Here is a 22,220-nt window from a genome sequence, read left to right on the forward strand (position 1 = left end):
GCTTAAAGGGAAACATCGATCTTCTTGGCATCTTGACCAAGAGCCTTGGCTCTCTTTCTGAGTTTGGCAACGCTGCGAGGTGGAAAAACAGGAATCAGCATGTATTCCTCCGAGTGCATTGCCGGGTGTCATTTATCAAGCTTGACTCACGATTTGTTACCTCGGATACCACCACCCCAGTGTCGTCTGATGTCCTCAGCCTTGTCGAGGTAGTTGGCCTTGGCGGCAGAAACGAGGTTGGCAAGAGCTTGTTGGTCTTCTGATCGAACATCGGTGATGGCAACGGAAGAAGAGGTCTTCTTTCCGGTGATCAAACCAAGTCTGGCCTTTCCTTTGACGATCACATAAGGTACACCCATCTTTCTACAGAGAGCAGGCAAGAAGACAACGAGTTCGATAGGGTCAACATCATCGGCAATGACGACCAACTTGGCCTTCTTAGCTTCGACCAAAGCGATAACGTGGTTCAAACCGTATTTGGCGAAAACAGGTTTCTTGGAGTCCTTAGTGGTGGACTTGTCACCTTCCTTAGCCTTTGATTCGGCTTCGGAAAGTAATCGAGCCTTCTTCTCTTGCTTGGACTCGGGCTTGTACTTGTTAAGCAATTGGAAGAGTTGGGTGGCAGTGTTCTTGTCGAGAGTTTGAGAGAATTGAGCAATGGCGGGGGGTACCTAAAATACAGCCGGAAATAACACAATCAGCATAGAGGATCGATAATCGGACTTGACACTAAAGAAGCGATGACCCACCTTCAATCGTTGGTTGAGGATGACCTTTTGTCTTTGAAGTCTAACGTACTCGGGCCATTTGACGAATCGGGTCAAATCTCTCTTGGGAGGGATATCACCGCCTATATGTACATCCACAATCGAAGATCAGTACTCTACCGCAAACGAATAGACATGAATCTACGGAAGGAACAAGGAAAAGATGATGCAGTGAGATGATGATGATGATGAGGAATTAGTACTCACCGATACCGAAAGTCTTGGATCTCTTCTCGAAAAGAGGGTTTTGGTCCTTCTTGGCGGCCTTCTTGGTACCGTAAGGGGCAGAAGCTGGCTTAGATTTTCCTTTAGCGGCTTTAGGCTATTGATGGAAAAGGTAGGGGTCATTGAGACGACCATCAGCGATGCTCTTTCTTCGAAGATAAATAGGCATCACGTCATGTCGGAGCTCTAGGGTTTTCTTTTGACCATCGACCAAATCCAATTCCAGACCCGAGGAATCACCCAATGGGTTCGTGAATGGTTGGTACGGTATGATGATCGAAAAGACAGCATTATAGCAGAGGACATATTGTCGAATCGGATCGAGGTAAATGGATCGATATGACAGTCATGCTATGTGTCAAAATCATCACTCTCCTCCATCCCCATAAGGAAGAATGAAAGGAAAGTTCATTCGACAAGATACGGTTGGGATCCAGCTATCCTCAGGGGAAGAGGCGGTTTGACCTAACTGATCCACTCTCATATCTTACATCTTCACTCATACGAATGAACAGGATGACGAAAGAGCTGGACCAAGTCGACACCGTACATCTCTTTCCCAAATTCTAGTCGAATCTACCACGGATATATCCTTCATCTCCTAATTAAAGTCGTAAAGGTGACCGTGACCGTATCATCCTGTTGCTGATTTGTTCCGGCTTGTCCAAGATGGTTGTATGGACGTGATGCCTAGGTGGTGTGAGAGTGGTAGCGTACCATTTTTATATGCTTCTTTTTTTTTAGTTGATGGTTGAAGGTAAGAGAGGAAAGAGTCTTGAAGGATGAAGAAGAAGCCAACTGCGAAGGTGAGGGAGGGGAGGGTGAAAAATGAATGAACGGTAGACCATCCAGTGGGTAGGCAGAGTGGGATGGGATCAATCGCCTGTCGGATTTAAACATGTAAGCTCGCAGAACGTATGGTGGAGTGGATGCGATTGACCCAGTTAAACACCTTATCTCCGACGTTTGCGATTTCGACACCATGTGCGCCACACGGTCGGTGTTTTCACTCTGGGTGATTTTGGGTTGTCGGCGTTTTGTGAAATTTCCATCGACCATGCGACAAGCTGAGAATTCAGAGTTGAGAATTGTTGGTAGTTGTTGCTGCTTGCTGCATACCCTGCATTGGATGGTTGCACCGTTGATTTCAGCTGAAAAGAAAACATCTTCTGATCCCTTTTGCTCCCTAGACATCAAGGTATATACAGGTCAAAATGGTGAGTCGAGTCGACCTTTCAGCGGATAGTGCAGAGTAGTATTTTGGGTTGGATTAGATGTGACGGATTGGACATCGGGAAGAGCAAAGGTCAATGAACGGACGGTCGGAGGGAGAAAAATCAGTGTTGGGAGACATATCGAGCAGGGTATAGACATGGGAATCAGACAAGGGTCGTAATGGACATTATCATCGCTTCAGAAAAGTGTAGAACATCCAGATAGGTTAGAGAGCATAGATTAGTTAGGACTGGTCGTACTAATGGAAAGAAAGGAGGAAATCTATCCGTCTCGGATAGAATGAAAATAAAGCAAAACAGTAGCTAACCCATATATCACTCTATAGCCCCAACAAGTCAAAGACATCAAAAAGTTTCTCGAGATCGCTCGAAGAAAGGACGCTACTCGTGAGTTATATTGGACTATACTTGAGGAGATGTTGTGGGATGATCGCTGACAATTGTATGATCTATGTTATTCTTCCACTATTCATTTCCGAATTCAACCACCAACAAATCTCCTATTCGATATTTCCCTCCACCCATATCCCCTGTACATTCCCTATCAATCCCATAGTCGCCCGAATCAAGAAGACCTCCATCAAACCTCCTACCGGTGCCGCCCTCAAGACCAAGGCCGCCAAGAAAGCTCCTACCCACGTAACGAAATTCAAGATCAGATGTTCTAGATACCTTTACACTTTGGTTTTGGACGATGCTGAGAAGGCCGAGAAATTGAAGCAATCTCTTCCCCCTGGTGAGTCGGTTGTCCGTTTATATGAACGTCAGACATGATTATATGGTAGGAGTTGAAGGATGTATCCCATATTCATCTGATCATCTCCACACCTTTCCTTTTATCTTGGATCTTTCAAAAAAGGACAACAGCTGATGTACTTGATTTTCACCTCGCAGGATTGAAAGTTGAGGATATCACCAACAAAGCCCCCAAGAAGAAATAAACGGTTCTCTCCTCTCGTAGCTGTTGAGATCTGACTTGATTGGGATTTGATTAGGGTTGGGATGAGATGCATTTGAACCCTGTATACCGATACCGATACCGATCCTGCAGGGATCGTTCACTACACGTTGACTTTATCTGGAACTTCACTGACCTACTCACAGAATCACATTGTCTTCTATGGCTGATTGGCTGACTGATATGACTACCAAATGAGGTGATTGTGCAACCCTCTCCAATCTTGATTGTCATGTTCCCCGCTGTTCGTCCAAGTAAAAAAATATGATTGACTTACAAGGCTGCAGCAATGGTCTGATATATTGCAAATGTGAAATGCTGATGATCATTCAATCTTACAATCTGAGTTTCAACCGTTTCTCCTTTCTCCTACAGCTCCGCATAGCTTTTGGATTACCTACCTGACCCGTTGTGGACGATCTTCGACTCCTTGCCTGGTCTACCCTGCGATCATGAAATCCTGGCATTCCGTTCAAGCGAAACAATTTTAGGGGATCTATGTTCCTCCTACTGATGCGATATCCATACATGAGATCCTAACTCTCACTTGCTGAACACATGAAAGGGTTACAGTACCGAACGTTACCATGTTTATGCGTTTTGTGAGAACTCGTGTCCTCAAATTGCTTGTCGTTCTAGAATCTAAGTAAACCTGCTGATTCCATAACGTTGTTGTATAATATGAAGCCTACGGAAGGTATACCGATCTTGTCATCGCGTATCAAAATCCATATATTTATATATGTTGATCTCGGTCCCCCCTATTCACGACGTTCTACTACCAAGACGTTACCGTATGTATTTAGTGATGGGGAGATGAAAGACAAGCGGCCCCTGTGTTCATACTGTACTATGAGTCACCGTACCGTACCATATTTAGTGTTAAGTTCCATGCTTCAAACCTGGCACGATCTCTGGAAAACATCGTGCATATCTGTTCTATCAGATATGTTTATAGCTGTATGTACATGCATATATCACATTCAGGAGCATCGAATTGGTAATAAAATCAAGAACGGGGGATGCGATCTGATGTCGGTCCGATCTGATAACGGAGGACGGATAAGGTTAAGGGTAAAAGTATCCGAACGAGATCTGAGATCTAAGAGTACTCGCGGAGTACGAGTAAAGATGCAATGGGGATTATAAAAAGTACTCGAGTACAGCAAGTGTCAGAGGTACACTATAGTATAGTGTACCGATGCATCCTTCCTGCATTCGTTTCCTTCGATATCATAAGCATCTGGCAAGAGAAGAAGTAAGAAACAAGTCAAAACAGAATGAGCACGAAACAGAAGTTTACAGATTATCTCCTAGAGAAATATGTGAGTGATACCAGTACTATCCTTGGCATTTCTTTCTGTCCGTACGCCTTAGGTCATTCAAGGAAGATGAGCCTGTACGTTCAAGGCAGTACTACTACATAGAGTGTATAAGACTTTTCTGTTTGTCTATATGACAATAAATTCAAACTATGGCAAGGACCGATGAACAAATATACTAATCCTCAACTCCTCCTCGCACAGGCAGACGACTTCAAGCTAGCTACGCAACACGAATTCCTTAAACAGTCCGGAGAGGGAAGTATAGATTCGGAAGTGTTGAAGGAATGGTTGAAGCAGGATTATCTATTCGCTTACGAGGGTGGAATCAAGGTGGGTGGTCGGATTGTGGTCCATATACAACCCTTAAGCTTCAATCATTCTCAACTTTCATCTGTCATTGAGAGACATCTAATCTCTTCTGAGAACACCAGATGATATACTCAACCTGAGGTCTCTCGTCTTCCATTATACTTCATGTAGTACTGACAGTATCAAGCTCACCTTCTTTATTTTACAGTATACCGCTGCTCTTCTCTCCAAAATCAACCTCTCACCCTCCCCTTCTGCCATTCGGCCCTTCCCCGCATTCGACCTAGTTCCCATCTTAGGTTGGTCAGCCACGAACCTCCTCCGTGAGACAGACTGGTTCCTATCCGTTGCATCCCAACACGGCTTGGAGGTATTTGATGATGAACCAAGAGAAAGGGATATGAACAAGTATGGTCTGTTGGGGGAATACAGTCCAGTTACAAGAGGTTATATAGATTATTTGCAGGTTATAGGAGCGTTAGGTAGTATTGAAGAAGGGATGATGGTTCTTTGGGCCAGTGAGAAGGTGACTTCACGCTCTGCAGTGTTATCATATCACGGAATACCTAATACAAGATAAACTGCATATCATCTTATATGTCATATCCCAATATCGAAAGATCTTCACTTATGATTTAAAGTACCACGCTCACGCTCTTACAATTCCTAGATATACAACTCCGCCTGGATCTACGCCAAAACCTTCTCACACCTTAACAACTCTTCTGACGAGACTCAAAAAGCTTTAATAAAATTCTGCGACAACTGGACGACACCCGAGTTCACAGAGTTTGTAGAGAGGTGCGAGAATGCGATGAATAAATTTGACATTGAATTGGGAAGTGAGGTCGCAGAGAGATGTGAAAAGGTAAGTGGAGCCGGAATTTGTAGTGAACGTATATTGATTCATCCACACCACAGGCTTTCAAGACTATTCTTTGGTACGAACAGCGATTCTGGCCATCTGTCGAGACCAAGTAGGTTGAGGTCTGTCCGACTTGCGGGAGGATCGAGCTTTGTTGAGGACGGATAGAAGGTACAGATTGGATTGATTGTTAGCATGTACTGAGGATTTAAAAAGTAGATTAGTAGATCAGTTAGATATCGCCTTTAGACTGGTAGATGAAATTTAGGGGCAGGAATGATGAAAAAGATAACATGCATGTGCATAGTCACTCGTGAAAGGTAGCAATGATAAAGTAAAGTACACAAGATGAGAAAAATTATGACAAATGAAAACAGACAAGGTACGAATATGAATATGAATATGAAGATGTGTCAATGTGCAGAGTGAATGGGAAGAAGAGGAAATGTGGAATATGTATGAGGAGATACCGCATTGTTTGTGTGGAACAAAACATAATCCCCGGGTTCGACTAGGTCGTTAGATCGCTGGTTGTATTGATCAGGATCAAAAATCAATCTTAGCATCTGATTTTACGCTTGAGTTGGAATTTGACGAAGCGAGTTGAGAGAGTTGACTAGCGAGAAGCATAGGTTTGCCTCTGAACAGAGCAATGAGGTTGTAGTCAGTAAACGGTGAACGTTCTTGCATGAAGAAGGATCGACTCCCCTCCCGGTGTACATCATCGAAATGAAAGCCCAACTCACTTTTGAAAATGTCTCTGTTTGGCTCCACTCAATTTAGCTGAACATGGCGACAGAACATTATCGGTAGGAGAGACTATTGAGCTGTTACGATTCCGATACTACGGTGTCAGCTTTGATCCATTCAGGTGAAGGGAATAGAGGATTAGCTGACTCACGCTGCACCTCCTCTTCCTGCTCCTCCTAAGAGACCTTTCTTCTGAAGGAAAGAGGGTGGGTGTGGCTGAGTGGAAGCAGAGGCGGTAGGTTGTACTATGATATTCGTTCGGTTAGTCAGCTGGGATCATCAACATATGGACGACGAAGAGCTCACCTTTGGATTGTTGGAGCACGTTGTCAGATGACATCTTCAAGTGAGAGTACGATGGCTGACTTACTGACTGAGGTGACTTGGTTGCGATACTGAGGGTGATGGTCGTTGATAAACAGAGGTTGGTCGGTTGATCGATTGATTGATTGATTGATTGGAAAAAAGAGAAAAACAAAGACAAACGGCGAACAGGTGAAAAGGGAGTGAAAGAGAGGCGCGTCCAAACAAAAACCACCCGAAAAGAAGGGGGGGGAACAAATAAGGTATAATTGCAGTGGGTTCAATTTAACCGAGGATTAACCTGACCACTGAATGCTACTTTGAATAGAACATGAACATGACGATCAGTCGATTTGATGAAGGATACCCAAAACATATAGAGCATAATTCCATAGCTCGACAACAGCGGACAGCGAATCGACGGAGAACAAAGAACAGCGAGAACGATACCCGTGATATACTTGGCTCAGACCGATCAAAAAATGTCAATATAATACCGATCCCCCAACGTCCCACCCATCTCCTATCTTATCGTTTTTACCCTGTACAATGTCCAACACACCACCCCTCCCTCCTCCAACATCCTCATGGACATTCACTCAAGGCTTCATACTGGGTCAAGCATCATTCCTGATCATAGTACTCCTCTTCGTGAGATACGTGGTATTCTCACCTTCCGAGGAGATAGATGCGGAAGGTTGGAAACAGAGAAGAGCGGAGAAAGCCAAGGTCAGTCAGTAAAAGCTTTCAGCTATCTTGGTCACGTATACTGATATAGTATCTGCTCTTTTCGTATTGTAGAAAGCCCTCTTATCCACTACCTCCGTCCCACCTCCGCCACCTGCTCAGCTGTTGCAGAAAACAAATTACGAAATGGCTACTCATGCTGCCGAGTCGACAGATTGGGTGAACGTCCTACTAGCTCAGGTGAGTTTCGGCTGAATGATTTAGGAGAGCCACGTACGAAGCTGATAGGATAGGTTTCCTTCGTAGATGCTGCAAGGATACAGGAATGATCTGCTCTCTGCGAATGGTGAAGAAGGGGCAAGACAGAGGATAGAGAAATGGTTGAATCCCACTGGCAAGAATCTAAGTTGGCTTGTAAGTTCATCGTTCATCATTCACCTACATTATACCCGCCCTTCGCTTCACGACTAACCTTTCTGATGGTTGTGGTATATAGGATCCGATCGAAGTCACCTCACTATCGTTAGGCAAAGCTTACCCATTACTCTCAAATGCTCGAATACGGCCTGCGGACGGTCAAGGTAGAATCGTATGTGAATTTCTGACGCTGGAGCCCTTGATGTTTGTCAGCAGCTGATGGTGCTACTCGTCTCATCTCAATAGCGCGCAGAGATAGATGTAGACTACCTTGATTCCATTTCCCTCTCACTGTCCACTGCGGTACTGGTCAATTTCCCCAGACCTAGGTTCGCCGTATTGCCCGTAGCGTTAGGTGTGGAGCTTGTGTCGATAGGCGGGACTGTAAGTTCAGCTAGCCCTTTTCTTTCGATCACTCAATCTGAGGAGATGATAGCTGATCATCGATATCATACAGTTGAGTGTACAACTGCATGAACCGGTTGACGAGAGACAGCATATACATGTCAGTCTGTTACCTGATTTCCACCTCAACCTCAAGACTACCAGTTTGCTAGGTAGTAGGGCCAAACTACAAGGTGCGTATATACACTTCTTACTCAACAGTTCTCTGTTCCTGTTTGAGCTTGTCAACTGATATTTGGTCATGGGCCATCGCCATTTAGATATACCGAAACTCGAACAACTCATCTTATCCCGGCTTCGATCCGTCATTCAAGATCGATTCGTCTACCCTGCTCATCTCTCTCTTGCCCTACCCCGTATACTCTCTCCATCTGTATCTCCTACACCACTTCTGAACGACCTAGGCGAATCAGCAGTGAACGCCATGAGCGAAGCTATGTCGCAGGGTATATCAAGGATGGTCAATGATATGATGGGACCAGGAGCAAGTCCAAGTATGGATAACACTACTGTAGATGTAGACGAGGACGAGGACGAAGGGTTATATGAACCTTTGGATGAAGTAGCTATATCCAGAGCGAGAGAATTGGATAGGGAAGAAGGTCTGGATGGTAATACCGATACTACTCCTTCAGTAAGTATGGGAGGAAGAGGCGAAAAGAAAATACCTATTCCAGCAAATTTGGCACCTTCGAACACGACGTCAACAAGCAGGGTTGAACAACCTATACCTCGCAGACCACCATATCTATCAACTCAAACATCGCGTCCTAATTCACCATCTATCACTTCATATAGACAACAGATACCTGTACCCGTCCCTACGGCTAGTTCGGCTACGCCAAGTGTGAATGATAGTCAGAATCTAAACCAGTTCAGGTTCAGAGGTCAATTCGCTTCCAACCCCCCTACGCCTGGCGCTGATGGATTAGGAACGATGCAGGGTCATGGAACAGGCAGGAGAATGGGGGTGTTCAATAGTCGTGCCGTTGGTTAGGGCTCTCAATGTAATGCAATGTACGAACCTTCAGTATTCCTTGGTGCTGATTTTCAAAACCAAAGTGTATTGTCTGGTTCGCGCATACGTATTCTCTCAAGCTCAGCTAAGACCATGAGGTCAATGAGTGCATTGCACCGACGATACCATGAGCCATTCCCAATCTTCCGCATTCACATGTACGCATCAATGAGCTTGGCATTCCGGACCGCTTCTTCTGAACTCTCTCGATTTGCGGGGACTTGATTCAGATCGAATGATGGCTCGACGCACAAGCTCGGTCCTTTCACCTCATTCGATTTCCCTGGCCTATCCTCATGGGTGCAAATGAATCAACACGGGAAGTAACATCAACCGATTACAATGCTTGATCAGCGACCGAAGTGAGAAATAGGAACACCTAGAACCCTCGGCACAGACCCTCCTCACACCCTCCTCGGAGCGGAACGTTTCATACTGCATTGTGGCGAGTGGCACAGATCCTTCCAATTGATTCGCATACCCTAAAACTCTGATGGTAACTTTCAGCAGTGCCTGGAAACGACATCTTCAACCGAGCAATGATATGGGAATAGATTCTGAAGCTCACTCAGGTCAACCACCGATGATGAGCGATCACATCGAAGACACAAATGACGATCCCTGTAGTCGAGGTACATGATTATGTGTATCTGTACCTTTTCATTCCCTCGTCCCTTTTCCAGATGACCCGCTGAAAGTTGATCACCGAATGAAGTGTATTTTGTCCAGTGAACATATAAGAAAGTCGAACATCAAACTTGCTCATAGAGATATCAACCATCTCATATCACTGAGATACCGACTTCGATAGTCGACATTCGACTGGTCCCACTGTCAATTCCGTATATATACTCGAGTATGCTTTTCGAGTCCCGTCTACATCCTCAACTTTCCCTTGTCAACCTTCCTACATTATAAGATGAGTACTGCATTCTTAGGTAATACGGTGGTATGGGGAAACCCCACCTGTGGTGGTCCTCATTTACTACAGTAGGTAAAAGCCAGTTTCATCTGTTGCAATCTCTGCCTAACAGAGATGTCAACTTTGTAGACTCGCGACCGGCGATAATTCAACGGCTGCCGTCGAAGCAGGACTGAAAGCTATTCTGGAATCTCATACAGGTTTCTTCTTGGGTCCAGTAATGATAGGGTATGTCTTTCCATTTTTTACTGCTCAAAACCGAGAAGAACCCCAGAAGAGCGGATGGTGACTGAAGATTCTATTTTTTCAGGTTTGTAGCTGATTTCGTCCTCTTCGGCGTAATGCTCACCCAATTGGTAAAATGGGGCGCGTACGCCGTGGAAGATAGGTGGTTCATCAGAATACTCGTAGCATGATGTGCTTTATTTGGAACTATCGCTTCGATATTGTAAGTCTTGACCACGGGTTAGCAGGTGGATTCACAGGGTTGACCGATCAGTTATGTGTCAGTAATTTGGCATACGTTCATCATGTCTTCGTCAACAATTTCGGTACCTATCGAACGTTTGCCAGCGCAGACTGTAAGTAAAACAGTCAGCTTCCTTGTATGGCCTTATATGGAAAGGATAACTGAAAGACTTGATTATAGGGAGTTCATGGCTGGGTATCATTGCACCGCTGACATCTGCGAGAGTACAAACATTCTACTGTGATCGAGCGTATAAGCTATCCGGAAAAAATAAGATCTTAGGTGGAATCATTATGTCATTCATGTGCGCTTCTTAACATCTCAATCATATCTATCAGTTCATGGATACTAATTCCGTTTCACTTCATCCCTTTAGCCTCACGTCCATCATAGGTGGTATAGGAAGTAAAATCACCTCTGAGTCAGCTACTCAGACCACGGTAAGTCTCAGTTTCAGTCACCATCTGATTCACAAGATAGCTCTAATTCTGTCGGTATGTCCTTTAGTCCACCACAAAAGCCACTATATTCATCTATCTTTACGTGAGTCATGTTGTTGGGATCTCATTAGCACCTGTCACGAGACCATGAGTACGATACTAAACGACTCCTCCAATGCCTCAGACCGCCGGAGCGATGGCAGCAGATTTTACCATAACAACCTCCATCATGTGGTGTCTTTCAAGATCAAAATCAGGTTTTGTTCAGACAGATCAAATAGTTAAGAAATTACTCGCGTAAGCTCCATGTGGCCCATGCGAAAGTTCGAGGATGACCGGATTGGATTTGTATGTTATCTCCTATAGGATTTCAGCGGAAACTCAACTACCTCCTACTCTCATGTGAGTGCGAAAAGCTATAGCGTCATATCATGCTACCACACTGAGCTGACTCGTCTCATCGTCGTAGGGCAATCTCGTTCCTTATCATCTTCGCATACAAAACAACCAAAGCTGCCGCTCATCCTGACGAAATGATAATCGATGTGACTTCTAATCTGACTGGCTTCTTCATGTGAGTACACACCTGCATCCATATTTCTTCACCTCCGCCTATTTTGCGCATGTAGCTCATATTTGCCCAGGATGACCATGCCCAAAACCTACGTTGTCGGTTTCTTGGCAGTCTTGAATTCCCGGATGAGTTTGCGGGCAGTCATGAGCTCCAAGGATGCTTCAAGTCAACAATGGAAAGTGAGTCAACACATGTATCCGCTCAAGTACCAATGTATTCTGGCTAATGGCTTCACCTTGGTGGCAGGTCAACACATATCGACTGAAAAAGCGAACAATGGAAGGTAATGTCAAGGTAACTACCGAAACTTATGTGCAAGTCAGTAAGGTTTTACAAGTGAATGAACAAGGATTTGGCTCATCTCATAGTCGGTATAGGCTGAAAGGTACGATCCTGCCACTCAAACTATCGCTCGTCAAGAAGGTTACATCAACAACACAATCCCGGAGGAATCTGGGGAAGACGAATCGATCTATAAAGGAGAATTGGACAAGACACCTCATACATCTCAAACGGGATTTACGTTCGCAGACGCTTTAAAGGAATCTCGAGTCTAGCTTTGGTATGGTAGCTGATGCTATCAGCCTAGATGCATTGGATATTTTGCCTGATGTCGGCCCACGCGTCCGGGCAGATCCGCTGTACACGACTCGCTCTAGGACAAAACCAGTCAATCTTAAAATGAATGGCCGTTACGGAGATCAGCTTGCATGAAACAGGGTACAGTCTGAAACGTTTCTCGGTGTATTGGATCGAACATATCGTATGAGCTTCGGATGTTGATCACAAATCAGACAGACATGTGTTATGGTCAATGGAGAGTACGTTGCATCGGCAATGCATAAATGATCATAAATGACGGACACAGCCACAGACCAGAGGACTACAAACAACTGGAGCAAGTCAATCAATCCTGATGGAATGAATTCATGATCAGTTATTGACACTTGTGTTCCCCGTGAAGCTGATACTGTTTTGGAGATCTTGGATATTTCTAGACTCACGTATTTGATACTTGGGAAATTCTCACAATCAGAAATACATTCACTCTCGTCCAAGAAGCATCCAAAGGCGGCAGCGTCGGGGCTCACGTCACCTTTGGAATCCTTCCATGGCGCAGTAGTGAGAAGATCGAATCTGTAGCTGTTGGCGAAATTGCTACTGATACGTGCTCGGCACTGTTCAAGTCAAATTCCGAAATCAGCAAAGCAATCACTATGATATGTTTGAATCATACTCATGATACTTACTTTGATATGCCATTTTAACACCGATTTTTCAGGACTTTCAAAAACGTCCCACCAAACTGCTTTCTCCGTATGTTCGTTATTCCCAATCTTATCTAAAGTCTCTTTAGGCCATTTCAAGATAAAATCTTTGCCCGTGACTCCCATTACGCCAACGGAGGTATCGTCTCCATCTACCATGCGTGAACCTGCGGGAAGTCCCAGGACAATCTCGGCACTCCCATCTCCACGTTGTGATAATTCAGACGGTGCGGGAGCGGCGAGTGCTCCAGATCCTAGTGAAAGGATGGAGATGATAATAGGGATGTTGAATAACATAGTCAATATGTTAAAAAATTATAAGATAGGTCCTGTATGATATGCGGGAGCTGGACTGGAAAATGATGTCAGTGGAGAAACAAGTGTGAGGACTTGTTGAGGGTCCTCTTTCCTCATATTTATAGTCCCGAGGCAGAGCCTGATTGGACCTAAGTCTGAGCTGATCATAACAAAATGAAGCGAATATGGACTGATCAAAGGAGTGAATCCTGATTGGCTGCTACCCCTCGAGGTCATTAATAGATACCCCTGACTATGTTGTCGATGATCAGCACACAAGAGCTCCTTGAATGAAAGGAACTATCTGCAATCATGAGATACTGTCATCAATGACTGACCAAATCCATCCTCGCGGACCCTGATCTCAAGAATACTTGCTTAGACACCTCATGGAGATGTGTGGCACACTGAACGTGGGATGACGCAGTGGCTGAGGGGCTTCGGCAGTCCTCGTCCACACATCCCCATACGAGCACTCCGCCAAGATTATTCACGCATACCAATGTATATATGATATATATACAAGAAAAACAATCTTTCGACTGACGACCGGTTGCAGCGGAACGATCAGCATACAGCATCGCGGCTCGTACTTTCTGGGGTTGCTACCAAGGTATTTCATGGGGAAGAGGAGCATCCGTACTGCATTCATGGTCCAAAAGATTTCGTACATTCTTGACTTGTAGATCCAACAAGTCACCAGATAGATCCTCCAGCAACCTAAAGCCGAAATGATTCCCTCTAATACCTCCTATACCTCGAATCATGATTTACAAAGTCCCAGCACTTCTCTCCGTTCTCATCACCTAGCAAACTCTTCATCTCCCTCTTATTCATCCGAACTAAATCCCTTATCGATTCAATCTTACTCATCACCAATTTCAGATTCCGTCCGCTTATGCCAGGTATGGAACGTAACATTTCTACCGAACCTGTATTTTCAATTCCACTTCTGAACGATTCAGTCACTCCTCCTTCTGAGGTCGTTCCCTTCATGGTGGCAATCATCTCATCGGGTTCATCGTGGTTCAGCTTCAAGTCCGATAATATCCTCACGGATTCATGGGGGGACGAAGACCAGATAATCCTCAATTTCGGAAAATGCAGTGTCAATAACACTAATTTTGATTGAAGGTAAAATGTATCGCGCCATGAGTCGTCTTTCTCGGACGATCTTCCGGCAGTTTCTCGTCGAGCATCCTCACGGGTCTGATGGTGTTGATGCACAAATCAGCACACGTATAATCATCTCCCTGACTGTGAGACTTGTGATGTCGTGACTGTGTAAACACTTACCCTCAGTCCGAATTTATCTTCTTCGAACTCGATAAGCAAGATGCAGATCTCATAATGAGCAGTCATCGATTCGCATTGTGTGTGTCTACAACATTGTTTAGACGTCAGAACTTTGATTGTTCGACGATGCGGACCTGGACATCACTTACAATCGACCATTTGCAAAACTCGCCTCCAAATCGGGTAAAGCTTTTCTCTCCACGCACATCTTAGGCGACAAGATATAATCTCCCACGGTCAGCGTAGTAGGTACAACTTTGATACCCGCCGCATCGATAAGAGACGGAAGGAGTGCTCCCATCTCTCGTATATCGACGATTATCTATGTTTGAATCGTATTATCAGTAAAGAACCCACCAAACAGATGCAAGGTATGACTCACACGAGCATCTTCAACAGGCTCGCCGCCGCCTGCATTTCTTGACGAATACGTGGTCTTCGAACGAGTCACATTGTCTCTCATTGGTGCTCGGGGATTATTGTTGTATATGGGGATGACCATTGTCTACAGGAAATTCAATAGTCCGGTCAGCTAAATTTGTCATGCAGGTCATTCCAGTCAGCTATACTAGGGTTGGCTCACCTGCCTATCATCTATGAGCTTCTTGAAAGCCTCAGCTTCTCTCGTTATAGTGGACAAAAATCTGTCCTCCTCAAATGAATTGGTATAAATCATCTGATACACTCGAAGCGCCAAGCCCGGATTACTGTTTTTGTAAACCTGCATTGCACGATCAGCTTGGTGTTTCATTTATCTGCTGTATGCTACATATGCAAGGTCGAAATGTGACTTACCTCCAGTCGCCGTATAAAAGCAAGGTTCGGTTCGTACATAACCACAAATCTAGGTCTCAGCTCTTGCAACAAGATATCATCGTCTTCACCTCCGTACGGCCGTATTATGACTGTATCTTCAGGTGCCAATAATCCATATTCATCTTCAAAGTTTTCAGGCATCAGACCGAAATCATAGCCTGCATTGTCGGGGGATTGATTGGACGTCGAAGAAGTGTGTGAGAAAGTCAATGATGTAGTCGTCGGATCCAGATCTTGTTCTTCCACAACACCTGATCGAGCTAGTAACGCTGAACTCGGATCAGGCGCAGGTGTAGACGAAGACGATCCAGCTCCTCTTGACCTGTACATCAATCAATTTTGTCAGCCCTGCATCAAAGATCGGTTCGCTGATGGAAAGAGGGTAACGAAACTGACGACTCAGCCAAAGCCCATTGCATCTGCTGATCCTCCATACTGTCATCACCACCGGCAAAAGCAGATTGAGCTTTCATCATCGTCTCCTTGTGATCCCTTTCCATATCAGCCAATCTGGCAGCAGCCATCGCTGCAGCAGCACCACCTCTTATCCTCCTTCGCTTGTAAGCAGGTACACCCCTACCTCTGTTCCCGTTGGTCCCCCTTCGTTGGTGCGCGTCCTCTAACCTCTTTTCTTCCATCTCACCTCTTTTTACTCTCACCTCATCCCCTTCATCCCCCTTCATCTTATTTGGATCGGATAGTCTCTCTCCGTTTTTCTCATGTTGCCAATTCGACAAAAACAAAGTTTCCATCATTTTCTTTCCTGCTTCTGGACCGAAGGGTGGATCTGTTTTTTGCATTGTGGTGAGGTATTGGCGTAGTTGCAGACATGTCCGGTCGGACGAACACATTATCAAAACGATGTTAGTTCCAGGTGATTCTGTACAAAGAGCAATCAGTCTCTATGATCGTTTTTCAACTTTAATCGGTGTGCACAATGCTAGATCAGCGATCGCTCCACTCACCAGCGTGCGATTCTGTTACTCTAGCAATGGTATCTTCGATCTCCTTCAGTACCTTTGCTATCAAACTCCATTTCGGTTGTTCTTCCAAGACTGCTTCATGACCTTTTCTCAACCTTTTCTTGACACTTCGTGATAGACCTTCCTCCAATCCTACTAAAACAGGTCTAAACACCGGCGGAGCATCACCTGTAGCCTCCCTGAGCGTATCCTCTCCATCTCCATCCCCATTCGTTCCGACCTCTACCATTGCCTCGTCTTCATCCTCATCTTGCATTTGAGGTACAGTCTGAGTCTGAGTAGCGAATACCTCCATGATCTCATCTTCGTTCTCATCATCAGCTGTCCCATTTGTCGTTGCCATACTTTCAGCTGCTCTGAGTGCTTCTCCCTCATCCCTGAACTCATCTACACCTTCGTCGATCCCCTGCGGGCCTTCTCTGACCTCTTCGCGCGACGGAGAATCATCATGATGCTCGTTGTCCATTATAGGTGCTTTATGTGATACTCTAGCTTGAGATGCTTCCACCAATTTACTAGCTGATTTCGCATTGAACCAATCGTGCACATGTCTAGCTGGCCCAGTAGCCAATTTTTCCGCTTGAAAATGTTGTCTTTGCAGCGTATTGATGTATGAGGCGAATGTAGCGGAATCGTACTCCAGTAACCATCTGTGACATGAGTCAGCTTCATTTGGCTAGATCGATGAACGCAGAGAGGCTCACGTGTGCAAATTCCTCAATTCTGTCAATGCAGCAACGTGAATTTTGGTCTTGGCTCCTACTTTATGCCAGACTGGTTTCAACTTGGATCGAACAATGGTATCGAAATTCTTGAACTGGGCATTCCGGACGTTGATGTCTTCCAGATCAAGGTTCTACGAATGCGTTCATGTCAATAATTTGGATTTCATATGTAAGCCTGAGTTTTGTACATGCTCACCAAAGAATGATCCCTCTTGAGTTCCACTAACATAGCTTCCATACATTCCGTTATACTATCCTGACATTGTCTCATCAGATCCGTCATAGGCTGATACATCTCTACTACATCTGCTCTCCGACTTGCCAAAGCTTGCTTCACATCTTCGTTGAACCTACACAAAAGCTCAGCTATGCGCAAAGATGGCTATTTGATTTGTTGATCACAAACCTTGGCCATATCATCACGCTGTTCATATTTAGATTCACCAGCATATCTTTCAACGGTGATATACCATGCGCGAACATCTCGGGTTCATCGGAAAAAGCTTTGCAGAAACCGCTCTAAGGTAGATCGCATCAGCTGCTGGATTGGGTGATATAGAGATGAACGAGTATAACATTGAACAAACCTGATTCTCTCGTCGGTATAGACGAACAGCAAACTCCTCTTGACTTCCATGAGATACTCTTTCTGCGTGGAGTATGACAAGACCAGTGATAAGTTTGGCCGGTATCGTGCCCTCTGACAGCACCCATACCACCAATCAGCTCCCAGAACGCTTGCATCTTCATAAAACCGTCTCCTACTTGTGAATAGCGATTCAACTTGGGACACTCACTCAAGAAGTCATTTACCAGAATCTTGCTAGTAACCGAAAACAATCCTCCATGTCTGTACATCTCCTCTCTATCATCCCCTACATCAGCGGCGCCGTTTCTATACGAAGTGCTAGCGTATTGACTTACCTCTCCTTAAGGTTCATTTCATATCCTACTACTCTAAATCCCGGATCTCTCACACCCATGATACCCAGCTCATCTCCTATCCCAGCTTCGTCCGCGGGCGTAGCGCCCACCACAAGAACCAGATCTTCTTTCCTATCGTATGTCTTCAGCAGTGCACATACTATTCTCCGCAGACCCAATCCCTTGGCTACTATCACCAGATCGTCCTGTTGCGGTCGACATATCTGCCGTATCAGTGTCTTGTGGAATGAGAGATACGGGATGTGACGACGTGAATTTGGAGGGAAGGTGGGCTGGGGTGTGGACATGGTTGACGGCGGTATGGGAAGGGTGGGCTCTCAAGCCGAGGAATGCGGTCGCCCGTGATTGGCTCGTCTCAGCTATAAAGATGCGTTGGTGAGATGAAACGAGGTATGTAGATCAATCTACAGGAGCAGTTGACGATCTTCTGTGTTTTTTATACGTCACCTTGGTTTGTGACTTCCGACGGAAACAATCGAGAGTAAGTTCAGGGGGAGGAAAACAATCATTTTCGACCGTCTATTCATCTGTCTCTGTCTCTTCCTCTTCCTCCATTCTACCAGACTAACACAGATCAGAGCCAAAGCATCGTATCGCCCACTATGTTCGCCCAAGTCCTGGCTCGACGCGCTCTTCACACCTCTCGTCCACTTCTCTCAGCTCAGCCCGGCTTGGAAGCTACCTTGCGAAATGCTTTGAAGGCATCGATGAAAGCCAAGGATAAACCAGCAGCAGCATGCTTGAAGGTGGGTCATGGCTCCGTATCATGCATATATACTAGGGTATGAATCACCGATGCTTGTATACTGATTTGAATATACACAGTCGATCCTTGCAGATGTCACCAATGCGACTAAATCTGGAGCGAACCCTAACGAACCGATAAATGACGAGGGGGTCATGGGAGTGTTGAAGAAAGGTATCTCACAGAGAGTGAGTGCATTCCTCTCTACTTAGATATCTATCAACTATACAACACTTCATCTCTCATCGTGCACAACATATGTACCTTACTGATGCACGATTGTTTCACAGACCCAAGCATCTGAATCATACTCACCAACCTCCCCTTCCCCTCATCCCGAGAACTACTCGTCCCTTTTAAACGAAATCAACCTCCTCAAATCGTTCTTACCCGAAGCACCATCTAACGAAATCCTCCAGCAATCTATTGATAAGATTATCACCGGACTTACAGACGAGTTGAAAGCTTCTAGGGGAGTTGCAGGACAGATATTAAATAAGTTATGGGAAGAGTTGGGCGATAAGAAAGCCGGAGTGGATAAAAAGCTCGCTGGGAAGATGGTTCAGGAAGCTTTGAAGAAGTTGCAGATATGATAAAGAAAATAATTCGTAAGAAGGAAAAAGAAGGATAGAGAAGATACACTACTCATAAATGTTGGCACTTGAATACCACTCAGAATGGATTTCTCATAGATAATGCATGGGTTACTAGTTTGCATGTAGTTGAATTATGATGATATACTATGTGCATTGCAGATCTGCGAGACTGACGAGTAATATTCACTCTATATACAGCATAAATAGATTAGCTCGCATCAGATCATTCACCAGACCAACTATCCGAGCGTAATTTCTTTTTTGACCCATCTCTCGACCTTGAGCCTGCACCATAAGATAATTCACTCAAAGCATCGTTTATCTCGATCTGATCTGGGTTTTGATGTTGAGAAGATGATGATAGATTTTTCTGATAATTGTTGATGAACTCCATCTTTGAGATCACTCGTACATCTTCATCTTCATCCTCGTTCCTTGCTTGATCTGCCTCGATTTCTTCCTTATCATTCTCACTGCCACTCTCACCAACTTCCGCTAAATCTCCTTGTAAAGCAGAGCTATCCTTTTTGATCGCTTTAAATTTTTTCCTGAATTCTTTGTTTGTCAATTTGGGATTTAGTATTTTTGCTTTACTGAATTCGCTCCTATATTCATTCTGACGTTGCCTTCGTGATTCACTTCCCTTCGAAGTTCGAAATCCCTCTGAAAGCAAGTTTGCACCGTCGACGAAATCTCGAGCTATATTTTGAGTTCCGGGGTTAAGGGGAGGCGATAACACTGGAGCGCTTGAACGATAAGGTGACTTTTCGTTACCACTGATCCCTTCTCGATTGACGATGTTATTGCCATTTGATGTATCTTGTCCAGCGGCGTGAGCTTGAGGGTGTTGCGAGTGTAGTTCAGATATGATTTCCCTAGCCACTACCAACGAATCCTTCTGTTCTACAGTCAAATTGGATGTCGAGCAAATCAAACTGTCAATATATCTAGCCACATCTAACGGGTTCATCTGACTCGGCGAAGGGGGAGGAGGGGAAAATTCATCATCATCTATTCCATTATTCGTATGATATCCTCTATTATGCTTATTTCTCAGTTTGACCGGTGGATGGGTTCTTGTTTCCTTTGTTTTTTGTGATTGCGAGATGAAATTGTGATCTGGGGAAATACCATGTTTGATATCTATTCCTTTTTCCTTCAAGGCAATTTTTCCTTGCTCGACCCATCCATCGAATATCTCCTTGTTCGAGAACCAATGCGTAAACGAATCATGTGTTGGCAGATGTTCCAGCTGTATCTTCTTATCCTCTTTGCTATCAACACTGACACTGAGGGGAAGCCCATTCGGATCAAGTAATCCACCTGACTTTATCCAGAATGGAACGTTGTTGACATATCTTAGTTCATCCAATATACCAATGACAGCTAACAACGTTTGATCGAGCGATCCTTCTTGGAGGCCCGGGGAAAAAGCAGCGAGTTTGGAGTTTTGATATTCATCTTTGCCGAATTCAGGGATGACAAGTTGGTTGAATGGCTGATAGATCGCTTTCAAAGGGGAATCATCTAACAGTACTATCCTCTTCTCGTCGAAGTCCCATAAAGGTTGGTTGGTGTCGGAAGAGAGGTGGCGTAGGTGATCTAAGACTTTACGTAGGTCTTTGGTGGTTTGAACTTTCCTTGCTGTGTGTTGATAACCAACAATAACAAGAAACAGAGAAGCAATACCAATTCTATCAGATGCATGTCATGTTGACGAGTGAAAATAGGAATGAACATACAATAATCGTTATCTGTCAAACCCATCTTATCTCTCGCCCAAACATCTAACAATCTACCTTCACCTTCCTGTTCCCTTGCCGACTTGGTATTTGCAGCTTCTTCCTCCCATATCCCCTCGATGAACCTCGGACCAAAAGCGGATTCGACCATACCCCTAACGTTGTGCGGTTGAGCCGAGGACCAAACGAAAACTTCCCATCCTCTCCCTCCCCGCTTGGAGTTCAGGTCAGGTAGGAATAAGTATTCGAGGAAAGATTGTAGGTACGGTCTCGGATGGGAATTCCGCCCATCAGCAGAGGAAGAACGATTACGAAATACTAATGCACCATTCAAATCTAATACCAATAATTTCGGTATGATTCTTTCACTCTTCAATGGTTCGGCAGGATTTGGACGTAGCAAATCTAAGTATTCCCTGGGAGGTAAGTTGACTGGTGGTGGTGTTACTGTCCTATCTCGCGAAAAGGGTGTTCGGGATTGAGAGTGAGCGTGGGTACTGTAGTGACGGATTGATTGAGGTGAAGGAGGGCGGTCATATGGAGGGAAGGAAGGCTGTATAGGGCTGGAGAATCCTCTTTGATAAGGTGGGATGTAGGTTGATGCTCTGTCGTTGTTCGTGGGTCTATATTGATCCTGAGGAGGGTAGGGATTTTCATATGGCCTGCTCGCGTTATAATTGTAATCATTTCTTCTTTCGTAGCCGAACCCATCTCCATATCCATGATTCGTATATCGATCACCATATGGAAGATTCCTCTCACTTCTGTACCTATCGTCTCCACTGTAGATACCTCCATAGTCATTTCTATAATCGTCCCTGCCATACCCGTAGCGGAAGGATGATGATTCACCACCAGAATAGTCTACAGGCCCGTTTCTGCTTTGCCCGTACGGCGACTCGTTCCGATATGGATAGCGTGCATTGGGGTGTGAGTACGACATGGTGCTGAGTTCATCGGTATGTGATGGGTATCGTTGGATGATTGGCAAGCTAGTCAATTGAGAAGCTTGATCAGCTTGGAAGAAAGTTAAAAATTGATGGTTTCTCACTTTGCTTTAGCGAGATATCTTCGTAAGGGTATCACAGGAGACTTTATGGCCCTCATTAGCGACTGGCCAGCAGGTATCTCGAGCAAG

The 22,220-nt window shown here is 44.9% G+C and overlaps 11 protein-coding genes across 11 annotated transcripts; 6 read left to right on the forward strand and 5 right to left on the reverse strand.

The window, feature by feature from the left end:
• Window positions 1–2: 2 nt before the first annotated feature.
• I203_100924 (60S ribosomal eL8 domain-containing protein) lies at window positions 3–1,298 on the reverse strand (the record flags this gene model as incomplete). The annotated part of the gene is made up of 5 exons (XM_019145886.2): window positions 3–72; window positions 151–671; window positions 750–850; window positions 975–1,089; window positions 1,233–1,298. 5 exons carry the CDS (start codon window positions 1,296–1,298, stop codon window positions 3–5), a joined length of 873 nt encoding a protein of 290 aa, XP_019004445.2.
• Window positions 1,299–2,206: 908 nt separating this feature from the next.
• I203_100925 (60S ribosomal eL38 domain-containing protein) lies at window positions 2,207–3,168 on the forward strand (the record flags this gene model as incomplete). Its single annotated transcript, XM_019145887.2, has 4 exons — window positions 2,207–2,209; window positions 2,554–2,614; window positions 2,784–2,963; window positions 3,122–3,168. 4 exons carry the CDS (start codon window positions 2,207–2,209, stop codon window positions 3,166–3,168), a joined length of 291 nt encoding a protein of 96 aa, XP_019004446.2.
• Window positions 3,169–4,465: 1,297 nt separating this feature from the next.
• Window positions 4,466–5,800, forward strand: I203_100926 (uncharacterized protein; the record flags this gene model as incomplete). The annotated part of the gene is made up of 5 exons (XM_019145888.2): window positions 4,466–4,510; window positions 4,712–4,840; window positions 5,028–5,345; window positions 5,490–5,687; window positions 5,741–5,800. 5 exons carry the CDS (start codon window positions 4,466–4,468, stop codon window positions 5,798–5,800), a joined length of 750 nt encoding a protein of 249 aa, XP_019004447.2.
• Window positions 5,801–6,230: 430 nt separating this feature from the next.
• Window positions 6,231–6,774, reverse strand: I203_100927 (uncharacterized protein; the record flags this gene model as incomplete). Its single annotated transcript, XM_019145889.1, has 4 exons — window positions 6,231–6,324; window positions 6,431–6,511; window positions 6,586–6,679; window positions 6,741–6,774. 4 exons carry the CDS (start codon window positions 6,772–6,774, stop codon window positions 6,231–6,233), a joined length of 303 nt encoding a protein of 100 aa, XP_019004448.1.
• Window positions 6,775–7,286: 512 nt separating this feature from the next.
• I203_100928 (uncharacterized protein) lies at window positions 7,287–9,243 on the forward strand (the record flags this gene model as incomplete). The annotated part of the gene is made up of 7 exons (XM_019145890.1): window positions 7,287–7,466; window positions 7,539–7,664; window positions 7,731–7,838; window positions 7,921–8,013; window positions 8,088–8,225; window positions 8,299–8,419; window positions 8,507–9,243. 7 exons carry the CDS (start codon window positions 7,287–7,289, stop codon window positions 9,241–9,243), a joined length of 1,503 nt encoding a protein of 500 aa, XP_019004449.1.
• Window positions 9,244–10,183: 940 nt separating this feature from the next.
• On the forward strand, window positions 10,184–10,868 carry I203_100929 (uncharacterized protein; the record flags this gene model as incomplete). The annotated part of the gene is made up of 6 exons (XM_065516766.1): window positions 10,184–10,254; window positions 10,316–10,414; window positions 10,497–10,542; window positions 10,598–10,634; window positions 10,697–10,767; window positions 10,836–10,868. The coding sequence occupies 6 exons, from the start codon at window positions 10,184–10,186 to the stop codon at window positions 10,866–10,868; spliced, it is 357 nt and encodes a 118-aa protein (XP_065373584.1).
• Window positions 10,869–10,948: 80 nt separating this feature from the next.
• I203_100930 (uncharacterized protein) lies at window positions 10,949–12,226 on the forward strand (the record flags this gene model as incomplete). Its single annotated transcript, XM_019145891.2, has 9 exons — window positions 10,949–10,959; window positions 11,032–11,095; window positions 11,163–11,198; window positions 11,280–11,392; window positions 11,462–11,497; window positions 11,565–11,669; window positions 11,740–11,848; window positions 11,916–11,987; window positions 12,047–12,226. 9 exons carry the CDS (start codon window positions 10,949–10,951, stop codon window positions 12,224–12,226), a joined length of 726 nt encoding a protein of 241 aa, XP_019004450.2.
• A 254-nt stretch (window positions 12,227–12,480) lies between these two features.
• On the reverse strand, window positions 12,481–13,234 carry I203_100931 (uncharacterized protein; the record flags this gene model as incomplete). The annotated part of the gene is made up of 3 exons (XM_065516767.1): window positions 12,481–12,552; window positions 12,674–12,847; window positions 12,920–13,234. 3 exons carry the CDS (start codon window positions 13,232–13,234, stop codon window positions 12,481–12,483), a joined length of 561 nt encoding a protein of 186 aa, XP_065373585.1.
• Window positions 13,235–13,975: 741 nt separating this feature from the next.
• I203_100932 (uncharacterized protein) lies at window positions 13,976–18,286 on the reverse strand (the record flags this gene model as incomplete). Its single annotated transcript, XM_019145893.1, has 14 exons — window positions 13,976–14,443; window positions 14,531–14,615; window positions 14,680–14,852; window positions 14,913–15,035; window positions 15,114–15,251; window positions 15,326–15,668; window positions 15,743–16,226; window positions 16,312–16,979; window positions 17,034–17,185; window positions 17,251–17,404; window positions 17,461–17,573; window positions 17,642–17,754; window positions 17,852–17,919; window positions 17,979–18,286. The coding sequence occupies 14 exons, from the start codon at window positions 18,284–18,286 to the stop codon at window positions 13,976–13,978; spliced, it is 3,390 nt and encodes a 1,129-aa protein (XP_019004452.1).
• Window positions 18,287–18,601: 315 nt separating this feature from the next.
• Window positions 18,602–19,337, forward strand: I203_100933 (uncharacterized protein; the record flags this gene model as incomplete). Its single annotated transcript, XM_019145894.1, has 3 exons — window positions 18,602–18,745; window positions 18,825–18,932; window positions 19,035–19,337. The coding sequence occupies 3 exons, from the start codon at window positions 18,602–18,604 to the stop codon at window positions 19,335–19,337; spliced, it is 555 nt and encodes a 184-aa protein (XP_019004453.1).
• Window positions 19,338–19,563: 226 nt separating this feature from the next.
• Window positions 19,564–22,025, reverse strand: I203_100934 (uncharacterized protein; the record flags this gene model as incomplete). The annotated part of the gene is made up of 2 exons (XM_019145895.1): window positions 19,564–20,984; window positions 21,083–22,025. The coding sequence occupies 2 exons, from the start codon at window positions 22,023–22,025 to the stop codon at window positions 19,564–19,566; spliced, it is 2,364 nt and encodes a 787-aa protein (XP_019004454.1).
• Window positions 22,026–22,220: the final 195 nt, after the last annotated feature.

This window comes from Kwoniella mangroviensis (genome assembly GCF_000507465.2).
Source record: "Kwoniella mangroviensis CBS 8507 chromosome 1 map unlocalized Ctg01, whole genome shotgun sequence".
NCBI classification, from domain to species: domain Eukaryota; kingdom Fungi; phylum Basidiomycota; class Tremellomycetes; order Tremellales; family Cryptococcaceae; genus Kwoniella; species Kwoniella mangrovensis.